Source organism: Plasmodium vivax, chromosome 7 (assembly GCF_000002415.2).
Source record: "Plasmodium vivax chromosome 7, whole genome shotgun sequence".
NCBI classification, from domain to species: domain Eukaryota; phylum Apicomplexa; class Aconoidasida; order Haemosporida; family Plasmodiidae; genus Plasmodium; species Plasmodium vivax.
The window spans coordinates 1130112-1148193 of NC_009912.1; the positions used below are offsets into that span (position 1 = coordinate 1130112).

The following is an 18082-nucleotide window of genomic DNA, read 5'->3' on the forward strand; positions in this document are numbered from 1 at the left end:
GTTTGCACTTCTCTCCTTTGATTAGCTTAATTTGATTAATTTACTTAATTTCTTTAATTTGCTTAATTTTTTTTTTATTTTTTTTTTTTTGCATGTGCTTATCTTTCCACGAAATGTCTATCTCTCCTCAGAAAAAAAAAAAAAGACGAAGAAACAATTTAGGGGACATCGAAGGAGGCCCGAAAATATTTAGTACGGACTGTTAGCAGAAGTTCACTTTTCATCTTAGAGCGCTCTGGGGGGTATATTGCAGCGCAGTGTGTAGGAGCTCGGCATGCACATCGCACCAGAGGGGGGTAGAATCAAAATGGGCACGCGAGTGGACATAGAAGCGGAAGCGGAAGAGGAAGCGGAGGAAGGGCAGACTCACCGTGCCAGCCCGCAGTGTTTGTCCGCCCATGCGGCGCAGAAGGCTCCACCGCTAACACGCTAACCCGCTAATCCGCTCACCCACGCATGCTGCCCCTCCGAGGGCACTCAACAACGTGCTAACTGGGGGTCTCCCATTTGGAGAAAAAAAACTCCTGCGTCGTAAGGGAAACGCTTCCTCTCACGCGGAGCATCACAAGCAGAGGGAATATTGCTTCTTCCTCCTGGGCTCTTTGAACCTGCGATAGGGCGCAATGGCCCCCGCAGATGTGCAGGCACCACATGGAGCCGAGGAAGCTGGGTAAACAAAACATTTCGAGTTGGCATACCGACTATCCGTTGCGGCTTCTTTTATTTTGTCTATGTAATCCTTGGCTATAATCAATTCGTTGTTCTTTTCCAAGGCCATTTTTTTTTTGTCCTCTCTCTTTTTGGCTTCAAACTGACGCAACACTTCTTGCTGTGCCTCGTATGCATTTTCTATCGTTTCATTCCACTCACTAATTTTTTTATTGTTGTGTAAAAGTTGTTGCTCCTTCAGGGCATGGTTAAATAGGATGTTTTTTTCGTACTCATTCATTGCTTCTTCCAATGCCTTTCCTTGTTCCTCCTGCGAGCTTCTCATTTTATTCATCCACTTGGCTTGGTCGTCTACATACGTGTCCGATATTTTTTTTAAAAACATTAAAACCAGGGCTTTCATTTCGTCTACCGTAAGGGGGTTGTCTCCACAGCATTTCAACTTGCTCAGCCACTTCTTGCTCGTCATGTAGCCTTCCACGTGTTTTAAGTCTAGCTGGCCTGGGTGGAGGAGAAGGGACGATGTAGAATTGGCAACCACGTTGAGAGGGAGAAAAATGGGGCGAACGGTTCGCAGGGAAGGGGGGGCTGTCCATGCAGACGTAGGTATGCACAGGCGTAGGAATACACATACGCAGTATAAACAGGTGTAGGAATACACATACGTAGTATGCAGAGACGTCCCCTCGTCCTTCCATTCCATCACTTCATCTCCCCTCACCATTCTCGTCCACGAATCGGCAGACGTACTCCATAAAGCCGCACTGCATTAAGAAGTGCCTGAGGATCATCTCCACAGTCTTGTAAGGCAGCTTGCCCTGATTGCCTATGTCATGACAAGCAAAAACCATGTCCAGCTGCTGCTCAAGTCCGGGGTAGCTAGCGTAGATGTCCTGTTTTTCGAAATCATCCTCCTTCGATGAGATTTGTCCCATTGTTGTAGTCGACGCGGGGGGGAAGTGACTTGCGCGTCCTTTTTTGGAAGTAGAGAATGGAGTGGGGGAGCTCAGTGTGCGCATGCACTATGTCAACATGCAGGTGTATACTTTCCAAAGCGGTTGAGGGTTAAAAAGGTGGCATGTACACATGCACGCGCCTTCCTGCTGTTAAAAACTGCGAATAGGCAAAAGTAACAATAAGAGGCAGGAGGAAGGCGCGGAAAAGGAGAAGCGGTAAATAATTCTACAACGCTGGCAAAAAAAAATAAAAAAATAAAACAAAACAAGTGTGAATCACGTTGCTGTTTCGTTTCACAATGCTGTCAGTGCTGCGTGATGTGATGATGAAAAAATGGCAGCATTTTTTTTTTTTTTGAAGAGCGGAAAAAAAAGGACGAACGCGCATCACTTGGGGTGAACAAATTGCACTTTGTAAAAAGGCGAACGGAAATGTTGTCTTTGTCTGCAGGGGTGCGCGCACAACTTTGCGTTTCTTTTTTTGTTCTACGTAGGTCTAGCAAAAGGGGCGAAGCTAAAAACGAACTCTTTACTTTTTTTTTTTGCGCACTTAAAATGAGTAATGTAGACGTTGGGTTAGCCACTACGGAGGACGCCTTCCATTGGTAAGTTGTCGTCGCAGTTGTGTCCGCACTTTGGAGCATTTAAAAAAAGAAAAAGCCAAAATATTGCAAAAAGAAAAAAAAAAAAAAAAAAAAAACCTTGCATGTTCATACAACATAGCTACAAACGTGTGGCCTTAAATGGCACTTTTCACAAATCTTACCTCTTTATGCACAAAACGAGGAAACGTCCACAGATCATTCTGGCAACATCATACGGGACAATATTACGAACAAAAAAAAACGGTGTGTGGTTGGTGTTATTGTCAAAAGTGACAGCGTTAGAATACACCTGTGTTGAATATTACCGTGTGTTTTGCCAACTTGGCTATTTTTTTGATTTACACATAATGGCTTTTTTTTTCTTTTTTTTTATTGCAACAAGATGGCTATTTTTTTTTTTTTTTATTGCAATAAATTGGCTATTTTTTTTTTTTTTTACATGACTGTTCATACAAAAATGACTGCACTGTAGAAGCTAGTTAACAAAACGTGTGCGCTAGTGTGTGTTTTTTTTTTTTTTTTTCCATTTCGTTAAACAGCGTTTATGTGTACGAAGTTAAAGCAAAAGAATGTGTAGCCCCATCACTGTCTACATTTTCAAAATGGTAGAATTAAAAAGTGTTCTTACTTTTTGGGAACATTGCACGGGGGGAGGAAGTGTTGCTTTTCCACTTTTTCTTTATTTTGCGCTACTACATCGGTGGAAAAAAAGGGGACGAAATTCTGCGGACGGGCAGGGCAGCGTGAGCGGGAAAAAACGTCGCCAAGTGTGGCCAAGCGTAGACGCAAACTGCAGCGATAAAACGTGGTGCCTCCACACACGGGAATAATCTGTGGTAAATTTTTTATTCCCCGATTTGCCCCCACATGGACGTCGCCGTAGCTGCTACTCCCTTTCGCCTTCCTTTTAATGGACGAAAAAGTCGCACTTGGTCAGAATGATCGCAGGAATGGCTGCCCTCCCCCTCGTTGGCGCAACTTTAGGATGGCCCTCTTAGCACAGGGGCGTGCGTACGGTGTGCGTACAAAGGTTCCTCACAGGAAAAAAAAAAAAAAAGGACAAGGGGAACTTTACATAGGGCACTTTTGTCGTTGCCAAAAAAGGGGTAAACACTGAGCTCATATATGCATCGGTGCATATGTACATGCACACGCTTCGTGGGGGACTTCCCCCTGTTGGATGCCCAACGAAGAAAGCCGCTTCCCCAGCACTTCACTGAACATTCCTGTTGACGTAAACGCTGTAACGTTTATCGTGTGGAGAGGAAGGACCACTTGCCAGTATTTCCTCGATGCTGGAAAAGGACTTGGTCGTTATGGGCACCGATGGAATGGCGACATCTCCGTTTAGGAAGGATAACAACACGTAATTAAATGCATCGGCCACTTTGAAATAATCGTAATTTAAATAATTGGTCAGGTTAAAAAAATGGAGGGTTATGCCTTTCTCCTGCAGCAGTTTGCATTCGTGTGGATTTAAGTAATCCAAGTGGGTCATGCACACTATGTTGGCATTTAAGGCACTTACGGTGAAAATGTTTCTCTTTAAGGCGCTGATGTCACTGTTGGCGTGTGGGAACACAAGGATGGTTTTTACTCCAAGTCCGTTGGTTACGTAGTGCATATGCTGTTGGACCGTTTCGTCTTGGGTCCGTATGGAGACCCGTTCTTGAAAGAGCTCACCGCTGATGTGGAATTGCGCCAGCTGCGCTTCAGTTGTGGTTGTCACTGTATTCGTTTCGCTACCAGGTTCGCCACCAGGTTCGCCACCCTGTTGCCCATTTGGTTTCCCGCTCGGCTTGCTCGACAAAAATACCTCTACGAGGAATTTCCGCCTCGTCAGAAGCTTCAAAAAGGGGAGCACTTGAAAAATATCGTCCGCAAAAATGACAACGTACTGCGGCTTGCTTGAGCAACTCAGGGTACTTATGCAAATGTGGGCTTCGTAAAACGAGCGAAGCGCTGCGCACACGGCATGATCCTTTTTCAGGTGGCTGCAGGGATACTCAACAACCTCATGGTAAGGCGTTATAATCGTATCGTTCATAACTCTACACTTGAGAGTGAATATACCAATAATGTCTTTACCCAGCACTGAGTTCGCTGTGACTATCTCTGCAGCTGTGCCCCCCATGCGTAGCACTTTACCAATGTATACATTCCCGATTAAGTGACTTAGCTCGGGCTGACCTCTGCCCTGTTTCTGCTCGGGGTCTCCCCCCCCTGCGGTATTCACAACTTCGCAACTCTTCCGGGATGGCAAGGGGAGGGGGGAGAAATTGGACGCACAGAAGGAGATGCATTTTACCTGGACGTGGATGTTTAAGTCGTTAAAGTGCATCTTTCAGCGGGGTGTGCAGTTACGCTGGTGTGCAGGTGGGTGGTGCTCTGGTTGGCGGCCTGCCCCAGCGGCGCGCTTCACACACAGGAGGGTTAAAATGGTTAAATGGGAAAGCCGCTCCAACTGGGGGAAAGAAGCTCCAACGGGGGGAAAGCGCTCCAATAGGGGGGAGTATTCCCCTTGTATGTTCTCTCAAAGTGGGCCCAGTGAGCGCAAAACTTCCCTTGTGTGGTTATCCCCCCCTGCCTGTCCGCTAGTACTGGAGGGGTGCTTAACGCGATCGTTCACGTGTGGCTGTTTCGAAATGGTTACCAAAAAAAGTACATGCATGTGTGCATACGTACGTACGTGCGTACACACCCGTCTGCCGTGCCGTGCCGCGCCGGGTTCTCCCCCTCAGTCGCGCTTGATGGGCACATTTTCGTAATCGACGCAGTCGTAATCGCTGAGGATCTTCAGCAGCTTGTTCTTTTCCTCCATCAGTTTGTTTTCGCGGATGTTTATATTTTGCTGCCGGGTGTTCCTGATTCTGTACTGCAGATCTATTAGGAAGGTGCCTATGCTGATGGTGAGGGACATGAGAAGTACCATTGGGACCCCGCAGGAGAACAGCTTGTACCTCCTCTCGATGACCTCCAGTCTGTATTTGGTTCGTTCGCACTTCTTCACGAAGTAGTTGAGTAGGGCTCTCATTTTATCGCTTGCGCGCTTGGGGGGGGTCGAACCGTTGCGCACCTACGTGTGTACCTTCGCATATGAATATGTACGTGTGTGCATTTTTGTACTACACGGGATGGTTTTTTTTTTTCCCCTCCTTTTTTGACTCTCTTCCCCGAGTGACCCAGTAGCAACACCCCAAAAGACTACATAACCATCATCCTGAGAATAGCTCCTTACCACTGTGTGCTAAACGGCCGCGTTGGCCACAGTTTCTACTGACGCCAAGTTTGTGTGCTCTATGCCTGTTGGCGAGCCCCCTTTTCCCTTCGCCTCGATGTTTAAATGGGCCTATCTTCGTGATGGTCAAATGTTAGTGACGAGGGTTTGCGTGGAGCAAATTGGAAAGCACGTCAGCAAGTTGTGCAAAGTTCAAGAAAATACGTGGCTATCCTGAAGGGCCATATTAAAAGGGGAAAAAATAAGCAAGCATACCAAGTGGGGAAAAGAAAAAGGCGGAGAAACCCGCGAAACGTACAAAAATTGACCAACCCGAGTAGGTACCTTTTTTTTTTTTTTTCTTTCGAACGTGCGTAGAGCCCGCCGCGCCAACTGCAATTGGCAATTTCAAGAGGTGGAAATTCCTGACCAGTTCTGTTCACGTGAAATTTTGTTACCGATCTGAGCAGTAGCAAAAGTGATGAAGAAAAAAAAAAAAAGGGGGGAAATTTCCCAAGTGGAAAGGCACACCACCGCATGCGCTCCTTCGTCTGTATGTCCTTACGATGATATTATCACCTTTTCGTTGCATACACATTTTTTCTTCCCCCCAATTGTGCACATTTTTTTTTTCCCCTCTTTTTTTTTTTTTTTTTTACATTTAAGTGTACACCCTCAGGATATTTTTCCAAGTGGCAAAATAGGTCCTTCCTCCTTAGCCTGCTAAACCCCCCTTGACTGGTTACCTATTGAGATACGTTTTTTTTTATTTTCCCTTTTCCGCGCTGGTTTTAATTTTTGCGTCGCTTCACCAAATTGGCGCGTCTGCTTGGAGGGATTGCCTTGCGCAGAGCTGGTGGCTATTTTTTTTGCCGCTCTCCCCCCAGTGTGGAGAAAGCATGGTCAAGTGTGAGCCAGCGTGAAGGAGGGTTATCAAGCGTGAAGAAGGGTTACCAAACGTGGACGTGAAGACCAGGCAAAATGGCGCTGCTCACCCTTCTCACCTTTCTCTTTTTCCTCTCCGTGTCTTCCCCCCACCTGTGCTACTCCTTTAAGAGCAATCGGGGGCGCGAACAGACGCTGCTAAATTGGGACCCCACACATGTGCAAAGCTTGGACAAAAAATTATTACCAAGTCAGATGTGGAAAAAAAATAGGCTCTACTATGTCTCCTCCAGTAAGACAGCATGTGGACGTTCGAGCGGTCATTCCTACAGATATGACCCATGTGCATGTACACCCCAAACATACACACTCTCCGATGCAACCTTGTTAGGTAAGAACCTGTTCAGAAACAGCTTCCAGAAGAGTCAATCGCCCAGGGTGAAGATGGCCCTTTCGCTATTCAAGGGTAAGTTTTTCTTTCTTTTTTCTTCACCCCTTTACGTTTAAGCACCTCCCGAATTGGTTCACGCAGCTGCAACTGCAGGGGCAAATACAAATTTAAATGCAGAGGCAACTTCGGGTCCTTCCCCCCCTTTTGCAGATATTAACATGTCTAATCTGTTCCCCGGCTTCAAAACGATTTTTAACAAAAAGTAGGTCCCTGCCATCGCGAGGGGAAATTCCCCCCCCTTTGTACTCTCCTTTTTGTGTGCTTCCCCCTATTTGCGGCGCCCCGACTGGCCCCCCACGACATCTCACACCTTTGCCCCCCACGCCATCTCACCCCTTCACCCCCCGCGCAGGTTCCTCTTCGAGCCCTTGTTCAACTCGCATAAAGACATCATCATGCGAAATATGAAGTCGATCCAGCTGATACAAAAGTAGCCTTCCGTGGGAACCCCGTTCCGCTCCTTTGACAACCTGCCAATCTGCCAACCTGCCAATCTGCCAACATGCCAACATGCCTACCTGGCTTTTTTCACCTCACCATGTTTTCTCCTTTTCCAATTTTCCCCCTCTTTTTGCACTTCCCCCCCCGCAGAGGAAACGTGGTGAAGAACCTCGTAATTTTCGGGGCCTCCTGCTTCACCATTTATTCTGTGTCCAAGCTGCTCCTAATGCTCAGGCGGTTCTTCCAAAACCAGTACAAAATGGTACTGCTTTTGTGGGGCTGCTATCCGAGCTGCATAGAGCCTTAAAAAATTGGGGAGGTCTTCATCATTGCAACATTTCACCCGGTTTATCTTTTTCCCATTTTGATCCCTGCAGATAAGTGAACAAGAAATAAAAATGCTCGGCAAGTATGAAAACCCGCATGTTGAGTTTAAGGACTGAGTGTTACTACCCTAGCTTCGCTTCACGGAAATTGTTTTTTTTTTTTTTTTTTTTTTTTTTAAGTCCATTTTGTCTACCTTGTTTTGTGCCATTTGTGGTTACATTCCCTCCACTTTTGCGCCATTTTTCGGCATTTTTTGACCCATTCGTCATAAAATGAGTCACGCGGCGCACTTGGGTGAAGCCCCCTTTTTTTTTCTCTCCCAACCCTTGACAATTTCGTGGGAGCATTAATCTGCGCAAGGTTAGTCCTCTTTTGCGAGCTTTCCGCGCGTCATTTTATTTTATTTTTTTATTTATTTTTTTGTTTTTTGGGAAAGAAAAACATATCACGCGCAACAGTACACCGCAAGGCGGTCCTTTTTGCTCGTTTTAAAAATGCACGGACGTCTCGCCTTGTCGAGCGGACCTGGAACAGACAAATGTATGTACACTGACCTTTGCCCGCACTTGGAGGGTGGTTTGCTTGGGCGCGTCGGCCGCAACTTGGCCTCGGCAAGTAAATCGCAACACGAAACCCTCAGTGGCCATCTCTCAATTGCAGTTCTCTGTTAGTGGCACATCTCCCAATTTTAAGCTCCCAGTTCACCCCTTTTGTTAATGCGTCTTTTTTCAATTTTTTCGCCGCCCCTTTTGTCAACGCGCCTGTTTCCAATTTGTTTGTCACCTCTCTTATGCCGCTCAAAGAAAGCGGTAAAAATTTTCCGACGCATGACCCGCTAAGTTATTGTTCTGCACACCCCCTTGTTGAACGAACAGGAGGACCTCTCGCTCACGGTAAAGGAAGCAACACGCTAATCCGGCACATGCGTTAAATTTGCAACGGGTTAGACGTTCTCCTTTCCTCTGCCGCGTGAATCACGTATCTGTTTTTCCCCCCTCGAGTACCCACTGCCAGCATGTGCAAAGCCGCCACGATAGACGTCACCACGGTTGGTGACTCCATGATAGGCGGCGCCACGATGGGTGACTCCACGATGGGTGACCCCACGATGGGTGACTGCACGATAGGCGGTGCCCCACTGGACGTCGCCCAGATGAAGGCCAAAATTCGGAGCTCCAAACTGCACGTGCTGACCTTCGCAACCCACGAGCAGGGGTACTTCAAAACGCTGCAGGAAAGTTGCTCCCGTTTGAACATAGAGCTGACTGTGCTAGGAATGGGCAAAAAATGGGAAGGGTTCATAACCAAGTTGGTAAAAGTAAAGGAGTATATCAAATCGTGCGACGACCACGACATCGTCCTCTTTGTGGACGGATTCGACACATTCTTCGTTCAGCCAGCCAATGTAATTGTGGAGAGGTACATAGTAAATTACGACAACTTATTTGTGTGCACAAGCGAAAGCACCTATTCGACTAGCTTCTTCCTCCTACGGATTATCGAAAATATGCACTTAGTTTTTCATAATAGCATTTTTAAAAATAATGACAACACGGAATGGGATGCCACGAGGATTAGAGACAAATATAAAGACTTCACTTATTTTTATAAAAATTTAAATTTACTAAATTCGGGAGGTTGGATAAGCAATGTCTTTTTAGCCAAAAAAATTTTGCAATACATTCCTTCCTTTATTGAGAACGACCAGATCTTCCTGACCAACTTGTACTTAGACTGCAACTATTTGATGAAGCTGCAGCAGGATGGCCCCCCACACGGAGAAAAAAACGCACTTCGTAACTGCGTCCCTCAGGAGAATGCGAAATACTACAACAGAATTATCGTTGACAATCACAACATCATTTTTCATTTGTTTCGAAGCAAAGGGAACGTGGCTCTGATGAGCTACCAGGACTGTGTGCAGTTCTTTCCTTTTCGCCCCTTGCTCAGCGCGTACTACCTGAACGGGCGAGGCGATGCGGGCGACGCGGCGGCCGAAAAGGAAAAAAAAAATAGTCAAAATAGTCAAAATGGTCAAGCTAGCCAAACGGAGGGAAAAAATATAAAAATTGGTTTAGCTAGCCAAACGGAGGGGGAAAATAAAAAAATTGGTTTAGCTAGCCAAACGGCGAGGAAAAATAAAAAAATTGGCCTAGCTAGCCAAACGGGGGAAAAAAAAAAAAAAAATTCAGTCCTATCCTCCATAGTGGAATTTTTTAGAAAAAAAAAAAGCGAAGAGGGGGAGATAACAAAAAAGGAGATAGGTACAAACCAACGGAGAGAGTTCCACCCCCTCGGAGGAGGGAATACTCCGAAGGGAACCCCCCCCGGGAAGCATCATACCGACGCGCACCCAGCCACATGGACGAAGCAGAAGACCATTCTGGACGAAGTGTACATGGATGAAGGGCAACGGAAAATCGGCCAGATAGAAAAAACATTCAATTACTCCATAATTGACACGCACACACACACCTCGCCGTGTGTTCTGCACATGCACTGCCTGCGAAATGTGGACGAGATGATTCGCACCATGGGATTGAAAAATATATACTCATCCAAATGGTACAGCAATATATGGTACCTCTTTTACAGCCTAAAAGGGACGCTGAATTTTAACTACTTTAGCCTGCTCTTCTCAACGGTCGTGGCGTTTGTCGCGCTGCTGCTAATTCAGGTGAAGTATCTGCTCGAGTTTATAAAATATGTGGACGCATCTTTTGGCATAAACTGCATCGGGGAGGATCGGTACGTCAACAAGGCGATGCTTCTGCTGAACGATGTTGGGTACTCCTGCTTTGTCTCCTTCATATTTGCCATTTTGCTTTGGGCCTTTTACATTTTCAACAAGGCCATGGGGTAAGGGGGGTGCGCCGCGAAAAAAAGGAAAGAAAAAAGGGATGCCATTCGGCTGGTCACCCCCACGGAGGAGTACTTCATGGGGGTGGTTAGCAATTGTTTTTTTTTTTTTTTACGCAATTAAAGGTGAGCATATAGGCTCTTCCAATTTGTAGCCCCCCCGCTGCTATATCTCAACGTTGATGGTCTCGAAGCGCGCGCTTCCCTCCTGCTCGGCACCCCTAACGTAGGTGTTTACATTTTCGAGGAGAAGCTGCCAATCGGCGCTCCTCTTCACCCGCACCATCTTGAAGATGTCCTTGATGAGCAGCCACTGGTAGGCCGTTATTTCGCTTTTTTTTCTCTCCACGACGGTGTACAAGTTGTCCATGTAGTGGTCCACGCGGTCCTCGTCAAGTTCGTTCAAGGACGCAAGGGCGTAGAACAAGTGAATGAGCGAATTGATGGATGTGCATGGAAAAGCTTTTTTTTTTTTCTTCTTTGCTACATTATCACCATCATGATGATGGCTGTCCTCCCGCTCGTTGACAAACGAGGAAAACTCCTTGTCCGAAACTAAGTCCCCCAACAAAGTTGCCTTCGCAGCATGGCTGGTGGTTTGCTCCAAAATGAGCTCATTCAGTTTTTGTACATGCTCGTGTTTCTTCTCCGTTTGGTAGTTGAACACGAAGGTGTCGATTTTGTCTTTCTCCTGTTTTTCCCCCACTGCGTTTGGTGCCCTTTTTCCATTCTGCTGTTCCTCCAAATGGGCGAGAAAGCTGTGCGCGTCGAAATGGGGCAGTTTGTCCTTCACGAATTGAGTCACTCTGGTTAAATAGTGTCTGTAGACTTTTCCGAAATTGGCTTCCTTCAAGGAGAGTTCTTCGTTGGAGGTCACTAGGTGGGCGATCCGTTGGTCAGGCGAAGTGGGTGCGGGCAATTTGCACTTAGACGAGTCTACCATTTGGTTGTGAGAAGTGGGTGCGGGCAGTTTGCACTTAGACGAGTCTACCATCTGGTCGTGAGAAGTGGGTGTGGGCGGTTCCCTCTTAGACGAGCCTACCATTTGGAGTTTCCCCCCCACCTGGTTGCTCCCCCCGGGGTTGCTGAGCGATAAGGTGTAGAAGAGGTAGTCGCAAATCTGGTCGGCGCTGATGCGGGCAAGGTTGCTGGAGAAGAAAAGGGCGTACTTGAGCATGATGCTTTGGTCGAAAATTTTCATTTCGGACAGGTTCTTCATCACGTAGTTGAGGTTGGTGCAGTCTAGGGGGGGGCGCCCACTGGGGGGGGCCATTCCGCCGGTTGCTTCGTTGGCGGTGGTGGTTGCTTCGTTGGCGGTGGTGGTTGCTTCGTTGGCGGTGGTGGTTGCTTCGTTGGCGGTGGTGGTTGCTTCGTTGGCGGCGGTGGTTACTTCTTCGGTGGTGGTAGCTTCTTCCCTGGCGGTTGCTTCTACCTCGGCTCCCCTCCGCAGTGCACGCGAGAGAACCCCCCTGAGCGCGCGAAACAAATAGTGGAACAAAACTCGGTCGTACAGGTTGCTGTTGTTCATGGAGAGGAGAATCATGTTGAGGTCTATGACGTTGAAGGTGGTGTGGTCCCTCTGGGTGATGTGCTTACGAATCTTTACAAAGCAGCTACCTTTGAGTAAGTTTAGCTTGGACAGTGAATAGAAGAGGAATGAAATTTCTTGGTTGGTCAGCTGGGAGATCCATTTGAAGAGAAAACTCAAAACGTACTTCAGGTAATGCACATACTTGTCTCTGTTGTAATTAAAAAACATTAACAATTGCATGGCTTGCTTTACATTTAAATGGTGAAAGGACTTCCCTTTAAAGTTAACATCGACGTGATAGTACTCATTTCTGTTCAAACACCAAAGGAACAAACTCATATTTCGAAGGTTCATATTGGAGGAATGGAAGAGCAGCTTATCCTTTACGACTGCAAAGGTGGAGTTGTTTCTCTTCAGTTTTGTCATTCCGTAGAGAATATTCATAAGATTTTGCACAGAAAATTTGCTAATTTTTTTGTTAATTTCTTGGTCAATTAAATTAAAAAAGGAGTCCCCATTTGGGTAGTTTACCAACCCAAGGGAGTAATACACATTTGAAATGTCCTGGCAAGACATCACCTGGGTGTATTTCTCCAAAAAGTAGATAGCCTTTTTGTATACCGTTTTGCAAACCTGTATGTTGCTATGGGAACATTTGGCTAGGCTCCACAAAATTGCACACAAACTTTTGGTGTTCATTTTTTTTAAAGTTTCATACGTGAGATACTTCAAAAGGTGATTTAAAATTGCTTCGAAGGTGCTCCTATAAGTCTGCTCCTTGTGTATGTTCAGCTTCACTAAGATCCATAGGAGCCATGTTTTGTCTACCACTCTGTATATATCCTTCTTCTCCAGAAACGTTAAAACGTCTGTTAAGATAGTTTCGAAGGTGGTGCTGTGAATGACGTTTTTCTGGAAAGCACTTAACCCACTTTCGCTTTCCTTTTCAAAGCTGCAGATTTTCACCAGCTGCTTCAGGATGTAGAAGCACACCACTATGTTTGCCAGGTGTCTCTTTTCCCTGTACAGGTTTAGCAGATCTTCGTACATGTAATTTTTTTCTATTTGCTTCACCACTGTGTGGCAGAAGGCGCTTTTCCGCGGCCGCCTTTTTCCCTCGAGGAGGCTCTCCTGCAGGGTGATCAGGTCTGGCCGCAGGGGCGCCTCGCCATTTGCCGCGTTTGCCTCTCCATTGGCCACGCTTACATCTTCGCTGCTCAAATGGCCTACCTCCTTCTCTTCCACTGCATTTTCCTCCTTCCCTTCCACTGCATTTTGCTTCATCCCTTCCACTGCATTTTCCCCCTTCCCTTCCACTGCACTTTCCTCTTCGCCGCTCAACTCCCCGAAGCGCTCCTTAACCTCTTGCAGGCCCCCCTCCGCGGGCCGCCCCTTCTCATCGTAAAAGTTTTCATACCTGTGGAAGAGCAAATCCTTCACCCTCTCCACTTGGACGTCCTTCACATTGAACCAGTAGCTCTTCCCAAACCTGTTTAGGATGTTCTTGGGGTACTTGGCCGACTCGTCTCTGTTGATCACCACCAGCAGCTCGTACTCCTCCTTGTCCGTCTTCTTAACGTCGAGGATGACCCCCCTGCACTGTTTGAAGGCCCCATTCGTGACGGTCACGTGCCCCCCGACCAGCGTCCCGGCGTCCCTGATGGTGAAGGCGCGCGGGGGGCGCGCGTCATCGAGGTGTGGGTCGGTCTGTCCGTCTAGGGGTGGATCGATCGGCTCACCGGCCTCCTCACCGCTATGCTCACCGCCATGCTTGTCTCCATTCGCACCAGTTTGCGCTTCAAGCCGGCCGTCCAGGGGCATACCCCCTCTTGCGCGGTTTAACTTGCCGCCGCGCCTCCGCTGGCCCTTTCGACGGCCCTTCCAACGCTCCGATGACCCCCCACTGCTCCAGAGAAACGAGGGCCCCCCCTTGCGAGCAGCTAATTCACTCTCATGGTGGGCGTGCAATGGCGAGATGCGCTTCGAACAGTTCGTGCGTGTGGTCCACTTCTTTGCAGAAAACGAGTTACCTATCAGTGTGAGGAATAAAGCTAACGCGGACCTTTTAAGGGGAAAAATAGTCATGTCACACGGGGGAGGGATGCGCGGGGCTGCTCCTCGCTGGATCGGCTGTCAGATCTTTAGGGGCGGGTGCGGCGCGCTGCACGTGGAGGTACTCCTTTGGCTTTGCCGCGTTGTGGCTGGCCTCTCTGCATCGCGTTGTGCTGCCTTATATTGTATTGTATTCCATTGCATTGCCTTATGTTGTGCTTTTTTTTTTTTTTTTTTTTTTTTTTTTCTCCCACGTGAACCCGTTTCCTTGGGGGCATTCTCCATTCCCCGTGTGGGCCGCCACCCATCACCAGCGCTGCGCACCGCAGCGTACCGCGGCTCTCCTGTTTTATACGTGTGGTGCCAATTGTTCGGCCCCTCTTTTCTGGAAATCGGTTTCCCCCCTTTGGGAACAACATCGTGGGTGGAGTAACGCTCGAAGAGAAATTCAAAAAGAAGGATCCAGTGGGAGCGAAGTGGATCGTTATGGAAGTGCCGGGGACGGGTCCCAAGTTAAGAGGCATGAAACAAATGGACCCCCCCGCATGTGCCACTGCAGAGGTGAGTAGTGAGCAACCACGGGGAAGAGTCACAAGCAAACAAGGGCGCATATGCACACAGTTATGTAATAGGTACACATGTAGACGAAGCAGGAGGCGGCGCACAAGGGGTGGGTCCTCCCCCCCACCACCCCTATACCAATCCACCAATCCACCGCTGGACCATCACTGGGCACGGACGCGCAAAAGACTAAGGTAGGAATAAAGCAAATCGTTAGACGTGTCGACGATTTTCTCAATTTCCGAAATGCGGTCCCTGGACTTGAGAAATAAGTGTTTCTTTTTTTCTTCGATGAGGCAGGTGCCTGCTTTGTTGTAGCTGCTGGAGATGAAGTCCTCCAGGTTGTTCAGGATGTTTGAGCGGTTGCCTTTGTATGTGTAGTACTCGTTGATTTCGTCTTCGCTGCGGGGGCGGGCACGAAGGGGAAGACGCGCCGCAGGTGTGGGCAACCATAGGGGTGTTCGCCTCGGCATCGCGCGAGCAACCGCCTCGACAATCGCGCTGGTAACCGCCACGGCACCCGATGGGGTGTCCACCCTGCGAGCCTTCCCCGCCAGGCGCCGCGCCTACCTGAGGCTGACGGAGGGATGCTCGTTGTTCTTCACCTCGGCGAAAAAGGTAATAATTCTGGAGTTGAAATTTTCCTCCAGTTCCTCCAACTTACGGAAGTAATCCGAAATATGCTCATTTATAAGCTTCGTCATTTTAGAGACCTCCCTTTTGAAGCATTCGAGAAAATTATTAATCGAAACCATATTGGCTAGCTCGTCGTTTATTAGCTTTTCCCTGAAGAGGAAATTCTCCTCCATGTTTTTTTGTATGAACTTTTTTATAGTGTTGTATTTTTTTCCCTCAAGGAGGAGGGTGTTGCTTTCGTTTGGCTCCTTCCCCTCGGGGGGGTCCTCTTCGGGGTGATCCGCTTGGAGGTGGTTCTCTTCCGGATGGTCCTCTTCCGAGTGATCCCCCTCATTGTCCCGCTTGAAACGAAAATCCGCGCAGACGTTTCGAACCTTTCTCGTAATCATCTCGTTAATCATTTTGTGGTCACTTGGCTGGGTCCTTCTCTTGTACGTGTCTGGGCATTTCCTGAGCTCCACGGGGGGGAGGTCTGCAGTGGGGGAAGCGGGGGCGTCGCTCGGAGGGGGGTCAGCTTGTGTGCGTTTGTAGTACGCACACGCCATCACTCATATGTACACCCTCACTGGTGCAAATATGCTTGGTGCATATGCTTGGTGCATATGCTTGGTGCATATGTTTGGTGCACACGCTTGGCGCACATGCTCGGCGCATACGCTCGGCGCATATGATTAGCGCACCCCTTTCACAACCCAGGAAGGCGAGCAGGGCGCGCACCACCCGCTTGGACCTCTTCCGCAGCTGGTTGAACGCCGCAATGTTGTTCTCCATGTACTTGGAGGTGAAGCTCTCCACGTCGCTTTCGAAGGTGCGCGCGCACTTGCTGCGCTCTTCGTTCAGCTGGAGGATTTGGTCTCTACGGTGGGGGGTGGTGAGGAAGCGGTGAGGCAGCGGTGAGGCAGCGGTGAGGCAGCGGTGAGGCAGCGGTGAGGCAGCGGTAAGGGAGCGGTAAGGGAGCGATAAGGAAGCGGTAAGGAAGCGGTAAGGGAGCGGTAAGGAAGCGGTAAGGAAGCGGTAAGGAAGCGATAAGGCAGCGGTGTGGTGGTATACGGCGCTTCCACTTACATGAGGGTCGAACTCATCAGGCGGACGTCGCGCAGGAAGGCCTCCTTAACCGTGGAGTAGTAACCAATTTTGAGGAAAACAGAAGGCTCCTTTTTTCGGTCGAAGAGGGTCTGATCCAGCGTGGTGATGTTGGTCAAGTACGCTTCGCCGATTTTCTTTTCGTAATTGTCGCAGTGGTTGGACTTTCCCTCCTGGGGGGGCCTTTCCACAGGGGGATCCCCACCTTGGTCCCCCTTCGGCAAATGAGAAGGAACCCCTCGTCTGCATCTACTCTCCTGCGTCAAGAGCACGTTATTAAAGCATTTCAGGGTAGGCAGAGTAGAACCCACTTGGGTAATGAGGTTCTCCTGAAGGCATATTGGGTTATCCATCAAGTTGAGAAATTTTAATTTTTTTAAAACTCTCAAATAAATTACACTCTGCATGCGTTTTATTTTATTTTTGCTTAGAATTAGGATTTTTAGTTCTACGTTGCTGTCTAGGTTTTCTATCTGTTCGATTAGGTTATTGTGGAGGTTTAGTTCTGACAGGTTCGCCAGCTGGCTGAGGTTTTTTATTTCTCTTATTTTGTTGTTGGGCAGGCTTAGGATTTTCAGGCTGGAGAGCCCCTCCAGGTTTTCGATTTCCTCGATGAGGTTGTTGTCCAGGCGCAGCTCCTCCAGGCCTGCGCAGGTATACACACGTATGTGTGTGGGGTATGCATGTGTGTACGTACGTATTTGTGGGGGGCATGCATGTGTGTATGCACGTATGTATTGGGGGAGAGAGAATCGACGCCGAAGCGCTCGCTAAGTGGAAACCACCCGCGGGGCGCCTCCGAATCCGCCTCGGCAACGCTCCGCACGTACTCCTAAACAGGTCGATGTTCTGGATGAGGAGAATCTTCCTGTTCTCGAGGGACAACACCTTGGCGTGGTTAAACTCCTCAGTGAGGTTCCTCCCCCCAGGGGTCCCCCCCCTCTTGCTTATTTCTTCGATTAGCATTTTCTCATTTATTACGTTGGTGCCTATCCGCCTATAATCCCTCTGCGGGATTATATCGTCGAAAAGGGCGTCCTCCTCATGTTGCCTCTTTTCACCCTCATGGGGGTCATTCGTGTTTGTCTCTCCCACCGCGTTGCCCTGTTCGTCTCCTCCCATTTCGCTTGCACGGAGTGAGCCACAAGTTGGGTTGGCTCTTTGGCAGGTGAGGGGAGGTGCAGCGGGGTGGGCTATCACTTCTACAGATTAGTAGAGATGCATTGAGATGGGTTTTCTTTTCTACACATTTGTAGAGATGCAGCGAGGTGGGTTTTCTCTTTTTTTTAATTATCCCCATCAGAGGGTGGATTTTGAAAAAAAATGGACGGATGAACAGTTGGGCAATTCGCCCTTTTTTTTCCCCGCATTTGCGTATAGTTTTTTTTTTTTTTTCTCCAAATGGAATTACGCCGTAGAGAAAAAAAAAAAAAGTACGCGCGAGTGCGGGAAGTTCCACATAAAGGTGTGCCGAGACAACGCGGATTGAAAGGAGAGAGGAGGACGATGGGGAAGAGTGCTGGAGTGAAAAAAAAACAATCCCTCGAGAGTGCCTAATGTGAAGAAGTTTACCAATTTGAAGCGCGCCCCTCATTTTTCCGCGTCTACATAGGCATCAGCCCAAGTTGTGGCTTCTCTTTGGCTCGGCAGTACTGAGGGGGTAATTTCGCGGGCGCCGCTCTTCCTGCCGCGAGTTGCCCCTCTTCACCCAGGGGTATCCGAGTGAGGCATATTATTTCCCCAACTACGTGCATGTCGATAGAAAGACGGAAGGAGGACAACCTCGGGGGAAAAGATCCCTGGTCTACG

At 48.3% G+C, this 18082-nt stretch overlaps 6 protein-coding genes across 6 annotated transcripts; 2 read left to right on the top strand and 4 right to left on the bottom strand.

Moving 5' to 3' along the window:
• Window positions 1-93: 93 nt before the first annotated feature.
• Window positions 94-2462, bottom strand: PVX_099940 (hypothetical protein, conserved). Its single transcript, XM_001614785.1, has 2 exons — window positions 2392-2462; window positions 94-2258 (listed from the first exon to the last, which is right to left on the bottom strand). Exon 2 carries the CDS (start codon window positions 1391-1393, stop codon window positions 563-565), a length of 831 nt encoding a protein of 276 aa, XP_001614835.1. The 5' UTR covers window positions 1394-2258; window positions 2392-2462; the 3' UTR covers window positions 94-562.
• Window positions 2463-3425: 963 nt separating this feature from the next.
• Window positions 3426-5264, bottom strand: PVX_099945 (hypothetical protein, conserved; the record flags this gene model as incomplete). Its single annotated transcript, XM_001614786.1, has 3 exons — window positions 3426-3972; window positions 4039-4571; window positions 4989-5264. 3 exons carry the CDS (start codon window positions 5262-5264, stop codon window positions 3444-3446), a joined length of 1338 nt encoding a protein of 445 aa, XP_001614836.1. The 3' UTR covers window positions 3426-3443.
• An 840-nt stretch (window positions 5265-6104) lies between these two features.
• PVX_099955 (hypothetical protein, conserved) lies at window positions 6105-7667 on the top strand (the record flags this gene model as incomplete). The annotated part of the gene is made up of 6 exons (XM_001614787.1): window positions 6105-6624; window positions 6724-6798; window positions 6934-6985; window positions 7136-7213; window positions 7375-7486; window positions 7602-7667. Exons 1-6 carry the CDS (start codon window positions 6429-6431, stop codon window positions 7665-7667), a joined length of 579 nt encoding a protein of 192 aa, XP_001614837.1. The 5' UTR covers window positions 6105-6428.
• A 585-nt stretch (window positions 7668-8252) lies between these two features.
• On the top strand, window positions 8253-10420 carry PVX_099960 (hypothetical protein, conserved). The gene has a single exon (XM_001614788.1). It carries the CDS (start codon window positions 8567-8569, stop codon window positions 10412-10414), a length of 1848 nt encoding a protein of 615 aa, XP_001614838.1. The 5' UTR covers window positions 8253-8566; the 3' UTR covers window positions 10415-10420.
• Window positions 10421-10576: 156 nt separating this feature from the next.
• PVX_099965 (hypothetical protein, conserved) lies at window positions 10577-13762 on the bottom strand (the record flags this gene model as incomplete). The annotated part of the gene is made up of 1 exon (XM_001614789.1): window positions 10577-13762. One exon carries the CDS (start codon window positions 13760-13762, stop codon window positions 10577-10579), a length of 3186 nt encoding a protein of 1061 aa, XP_001614839.1.
• Window positions 13763-14718: 956 nt separating this feature from the next.
• PVX_099970 (hypothetical protein, conserved) lies at window positions 14719-17589 on the bottom strand (the record flags this gene model as incomplete). The annotated part of the gene is made up of 5 exons (XM_001614790.1): window positions 17104-17589; window positions 16256-16919; window positions 15883-16046; window positions 15125-15662; window positions 14719-14956 (listed from the first exon to the last, which is right to left on the bottom strand). Exons 1-5 carry the CDS (start codon window positions 17393-17395, stop codon window positions 14719-14721), a joined length of 1896 nt encoding a protein of 631 aa, XP_001614840.1. The 5' UTR covers window positions 17396-17589.
• Window positions 17590-18082: the final 493 nt, after the last annotated feature.